Source organism: Hydra viridissima, unplaced genomic scaffold (genome assembly GCF_058129835.1).
Source record: "Hydra viridissima isolate aposymbiotic clone 2 unplaced genomic scaffold, HvirCarnegie_v1 scaffold_2, whole genome shotgun sequence".
Taxonomy (NCBI): domain Eukaryota; kingdom Metazoa; phylum Cnidaria; class Hydrozoa; order Anthoathecata; family Hydridae; genus Hydra; species Hydra viridissima.
In genome coordinates, this window is record NW_028324301.1 from 6,971,046 (window position 1) to 6,977,144 (window position 6,099).

At 28.6% G+C, this 6,099-nt stretch overlaps 1 protein-coding gene across 1 annotated transcript; it reads left to right on the top strand.

Moving 5' to 3' along the window:
• The first annotated feature begins 961 nt into the window (after positions 1-961).
• Positions 962-6,099, top strand: LOC145184982 (E3 ubiquitin-protein ligase SH3RF1-like). The gene is made up of 13 exons (XM_080060763.2): positions 962-1,369; positions 2,479-2,549; positions 2,892-3,006; positions 3,088-3,198; positions 3,282-3,377; positions 3,490-3,810; positions 3,915-4,036; positions 4,209-4,376; positions 4,461-4,656; positions 4,869-4,987; positions 5,071-5,173; positions 5,259-5,311; positions 5,455-6,099. Exons 1-13 carry the CDS (start codon positions 1,055-1,057, stop codon positions 5,624-5,626), a joined length of 1,962 nt encoding a protein of 653 aa, XP_079916889.2. The 5' UTR covers positions 962-1,054; the 3' UTR covers positions 5,627-6,099.

Consider the following 6,099-nt stretch of genomic DNA (forward strand, 5'->3'; position numbering starts at 1 on the left):
CATCTTTAGCCTACTTCCTTCCACAACTGTTTTTTGTTGGATGTAAATCGTTTAGATAAACCTCTCTCACATACAAGAACTTTCCGCTTTTTATCCGTTTTGAAGTTAACTTTAATTAAAACGTTAATTATTGTTATTAAGGAGTTATTAATCTAAGCTTTGTTAATAGCTAATCGCATTTAAATTCCAGGCCTATTTTGATGTTGGTTTTGAGGGACAGAGCGTAGAGAAATAAGGATATTTAGTTGCAAGTTGAAAACAAAAAAAGCAAACTATTGTTTGATAAACTATATTAAAGTTTATAAGCTTTAAACTAAAAATGTTAAAGTAAAACATTCCTTTAACTAGAAATATACTTTATATCTCAAATTGCAATAATATAGATTTATTGCCGTTGTTGTACTATAGTTACTTTTTCGATTGCAAAACTTTTATTGCAGTTCCGAATCATAGGAATAGCATAAAGCTATGAAATGCAGTTAACTGGAAGACGTTTGTCTTAAGAAAATCTCACTTAGAATTTAAGGAAATACGTTTCACATTCTTAAATGAAATACTAACTACACTTTTAACTTCTAATAGCGATATTAATTATACTTATTAGTTATACGAAGCCGAATGAATTCGCCGATGAAATTCGTCATAAAGTCAATTTGAATAAAAGTTTTATTGAATAAGTGGCTCTAATAAATTGAGAACCGTTACTAAATTCTTGTTACTGTTTTGTTTTTGATGAGAAATGTTTACATAAGAAATTCCGATCGGACACTTACGAATATATCGTTTTTCTTGACAGAATGATGTAAATACGTAAATTTACTTAAACACAATAGAGGATTAAAGGATTGGCTTGATTTATTAAGCGAAAGTTTGGAATTAAAAACTGCGTTCTTTAAGTATGGTGTGTGTGAACCCGTTTTAGTATCGGTGTTTGTATATTACAATTCTTTATAGTCGCTGTATAATATCCGAGATTAACATCAAACCACATTAAAAAAGTGAAAAGATCAACAGTTGAAATTGCGATTTTTTAAATAGATATTTTAAAAAATAAATGTATTTTTTTTTTTACAAGAAAATAAAAATGGATGACTCCAGTAGAATTGAAGATTTACTTGAATGTCCTATTTGTCTGGAGCGTCTTGACGAACGAAGTAGAGTTTTACCGTGTCAGCACACTATCTGCTTAAGCTGTCTTGGGATCATTGTTGAAAGTAAAGGGCATTTGCAATGTCCAGAATGTAGAACTAATTACGCCAATTTATCAATAGAAAAACTTCCCAGAAATGTGTTGTTAGTTAGATTACTGGAGGGAATACGGAACAGTAAAAGAAATTTATCAAAAGCATCAAAAAGATTGTCAGCAAAGGTACAGTATTGAGCGAAAAAACGCGGCTTGCTATATATTTAGAATCTATGCTTATGAATGCATATAGTTTTTTAATTTTTGTAAATAGTGCAATGATCTAGCTTTAAATTATTGTTATTTTAAACTAATAATCTGATTAAAAGTACAATTTTTATACGCACACAAGTGAAAACTGACAAAACTGAAAAAAGATATTTTAAAAAAGAAAAACAAATTGCTTTTACAAAAATTGCATGTTTAAAAATATATATATTTTTTAAGTAGCTATAAAACAAAAATATAAGTATGACAACAATACTAGATTAGCCTGTAATAGCTAAAGTTAATACACACATATATATCTTAAGTTAACTATTGTGTTTGCTTCCTTACTTCCAGTTTCACTACCATAAAAAAAAGGAATTTGTTTTTCATAGCATGTTAAAAAGGCCTGTATATAGTGCTAAAGGATTTATATATAGTGATAAACCTTTATTGAATTGTTAAAAAAATCTATATATTAAATGTTGAAGTTGTTTACTGCATATTTTGGAAAGCTCATCAGATATTAAGAATCCCTAATAAATGCCTGATTAAGTTTCATTATAGTTTTTATTGTTTTCTTCAGTGAAAGAGTTGCCTACTGTTTAATAAAAACTCTAAGCCGTAATCAATTAAATAAGGATTGTTGATAGAAATCAACGCTTTTTGTTTGTGTTTTACATTTTCCAAAGTGTTAAGGATGTTTTAGTAACAGTTAAGATAGTAGGATTATTTTTTTTAAAGTTGATTTATTTCATCATTGTTTAAAAATAACTTGCAGCCTACTGGAAAATAAGATTATCCTTCTCAATCCTGTTCCGCCTTAATAATAAATTTTGAAGGATATGTGAAATACTGTATTACATATTTTTTCATTCATATAATGAAGTTAACAATCTAATCCTGTTTCTTTTTTGAAAATTATAATTTTTAGAATTTTATAAAATAATTTTTATTACTTTATTTATAAATATCAATAACTAACAAATCATATATGCATGTATTTTTAAAAATAGATTTAATATAAATTTTCTTTATTGTTTTAGTTTTAAATTTAAATTGTTTTCTGACATATGTTGACATTTTAGGTTAAGTATGAGGCCTTGTCAAACCAACCCTGTGCAAGAGGTCTTTACAATTTTAATTCATCTGAAGATGGGTAAATATTATAATTACAGTTTAATATGATTAAAACTTTCATTTTTTGCATTTATGGTTTTATGCTGTAAAAAATATCTAACACAAATCATGGGAGTTTTTTTAATGTATAGTAAAGACTTCCTTTGCTTATACAAAATTTTTTTTTTTTTTTTTTTAATAATAAAAAAAAAAAAACAGAAAATCTTTTAGTAAAACTATATATTGGTATTTCTTGTGGATTATAGAGTTATTGTAAGTAATATAAAAATTGGCAATACTAAAACTTTTTATTGAAGAGTCAGTATTTCAGAATATTTATTATATTGTGCTGTAAAGAATATAATTTCTTTTGTTTTTTTAGAGATCTGTCATTTAGCAAAGGTGATGTGGTAACAATACTGCGTGAGATTGATGATAATTGGTGGGAAGGTGTTTTAAATGGCAAACGTGGTTCAATACCCAAGAATTTTGTTGAAGTATAAAATTTTTTTCGTTTTTTTTTTTCTTCATTTTTTTTTAGGTATTTTTCATTTGCTAAAAAAAATATATTTGTATAGGCATTGGTTCCTTTGCCTAAAATTGATGATGATTCATTGAAGACTCCTTTTGCTAAAGCACTTTATAGCTATGAAAGCAAAGATGAAAGTGAAATTGTATCCTTTCGTGAGGTAAGTCAAAAATACAAAGTGCTGATTATCTGTTTTTCACTTTAATTTTATTAGCTTGAAATTTATACTAGTAATTGATTTAGGGTGATATAATTGGTGTTATAAAAAAAGTTGATGACAAATGGTTGGAGGGGATTTTAGGAGGACAATATGGTATTTTTCCTCTCAATTTTCTCCAGGTAAATTTCATAAAAATAAAAATTTGTGTCTTTAGCAAAATTCTATACATTTTTAATATTCTCAGGAAATTCTTTTAAATCTGAAAATAGACATTGAGAAAATTTTTCTTAGTTAAACAAAGCGGCTAAACAAGTAATGTTGGGAAATTGCAGTAGTGAAGTTACTAGTGGAAGCAGTTCTGATGAGGAGCAAGAAAATACAAAAAATGATTCAGAGTACCAAAAAAATAATGTTTATGTGAAGCAGAACTCAATGCCTTCATCACCTTGTTGTGAGCAAAGTGATAGTATACCAAAAAGAAATACGATTCATATTGAAAATCCTTCTGAAAGAACACAGTGTGCTAAAAGATTAAATCTTATTGATGATACTGATATAAGATCAAGAACGCAATCAGTTAATGGGAGAATGGTATCAGAAGCAAACTGTCAGGTATGCCAAATTTTGTTTTAGTGTTCTTTAAAGTGTTTTACGTAAATAGTAGATTTACACTAATCTCATGAATGCAAGAATATAGGTAAATATTTTTGTTTTAGGAATCATTGTTGACCTCAAGCATAAACTCTAATCGCTGTTTGCAGACATCAAATGAACAAGTTGTTAATAAATCAGACTCATTTTCCACTAGTTCCACTAGCTCAAGTGTTTTGGGAGAGATGTACGTCAATTATTTATAAAAATAAAGTAATAATGCATGATTAATAGTTGTGTTATTGTAAATACTAATATCAAAAGTAGATTTCTTGTGGTCTTTTTTTGTTGTTATTGTTTTTATTGATATATGTAAACAATAAATCATGTAAAGTACTGTTAGTATTGATATTTTTAAGATATGTTGCAATATTCACTTATTCTCCATCAAAAGATGATGAGCTGGCCCTAATCCAAGGAGACCAATATTGTGTCATTGAGAAGCACTTAGATGGTTGGTTCAGAGGAGTTCATATGCGTTCAAGACAAACTGGTGTTTTTCCTGGGAATTATGTTAAACTAAGCAGGTAATTTTTTTTTTTTTTAAACAGTTTAAATTTTTTAAGGTTTGAGTTTATGTTAAGTTAAAATAAGTCTATTTTTGCTATTAGCCAACTCACCTCTCAAGTGGTTCGCCCAACAAATATTGTAGGCTACAGCTCAAATCCAGCTTCACCTAGTCAAACAAGTAGCACGCCTGTATTTAGCTTCCCCTCTTGCTCTAGAGTACAGTCCAATGATAATGTATCTGAAGCAATTGGCGCAACAGCTATTGATATCCCCTCCGGGAGTCCAAGTCGAAATGGAGTAAGCTTATTTTTTTAAAAATGATTTTACTAAATTTTATTATCTTATTATTATGTTATGATGTCATTTTTCAATGTGGATAGAATTTAAAAGACATTGTTCATAGGTTTTGAATCTGTAAAAATTGTAGACTTGAAATAATTCTGCAATTTGTGAATTTTTTTTTGTCATTATTATAGTTATTAACTTGTGAATCTTTTAAATTTATATAGATGTCTGGAATTTTAAAAATTCTTAAAAAGAATAAAATAAAACGTAATCAACATCCTACACCCCAGCCGCCGTGTTTTCCAACACAACCATCGAATCAATTTCCTCCTTCTTATTATCAGTAAGTATCAATGTAAAATCTTAGAGCAGCTGCTTCTCCTTGTAACATAACAAAAGCAAAATTTTCTGTTTACTTCAATCTAGTTCGTCTATGCCGGCTCCTACGCATCATCGTTTATCACGCCCAATGCCGTTAGTTCCCGCGGAGCCTCCTCCACCTTACACACCAGTTTCAGAAAATATTATGGTAAGTTATTACAGATTAATATCAGCCAAAAATTAAGATCTACTTTTAAAACTGTTTGATTAAAAGGATAGTTTTTTATTTTCAGTATCAATCAATTATTGAAACGCCTGTCGGTTATCTTAATCACAATGGAGAAAAGTGAGCATTTTTGTTCTTTTGTTTAAAATATTGTGCTGTTGATCCTCGATCTCGGCTCTCTTTTTCCGGGATCTTATCATATCTGTTTTTACAAAGATTTCAAGCCTTACATGTTTACATTAAATCTTCTTGTTTTTACAAAGATTTCAAGCTGTTGCTGCTTACCCTGGTAATCATACGGAAGAGCTTTCTTTTTGTGTCGGTGATATTATATTTGTTACTAAAAAAAGAAAAGATGGTTGGTATAAAGGAATGTCTGCTCGGACTGGTTCTGTTGGAGTATTCCCATCGTCGTTTGTCAAAGCGTATTCTTGATAATAGCCACAAGATGTTTTCGTTTTGTTCACGTTTAAATAATATGGTAATTCTTGATAATGGCCAAACAAGGTATCCGTTACTGTTAAAAACGTTTCAATGGTGAAATCGGCCTTAACAAGTTTCAAAGTTTTAATTATAGAGTATTTTGACCTCTAAAGAGACGATTTAATTTATGTTTCTCTAAGAGAAAGATTAGTTTTCATTTAAGTTATTTTTAAGCAATAGTGTTTTTAAAAAGCACGCACGTTTGATTTTTTTTTTTTTTACAAAATTGGTTTTCGCGTTTTATGCGAAAAATATTTTTTGTTTTTTGAGTACTTTGTCAATCGTATTTTATTTCCTCAGATTTTTTTTTTTTTCCGATTCCGATCCAGCTCTGAAGGATCTTTATGATCTTAGTAAGTTGGCTTTGTAACTTATCGCTTGTTTATTTTGATTTTTAAATTCAAAAGAAATAAAGAATAGTTTTA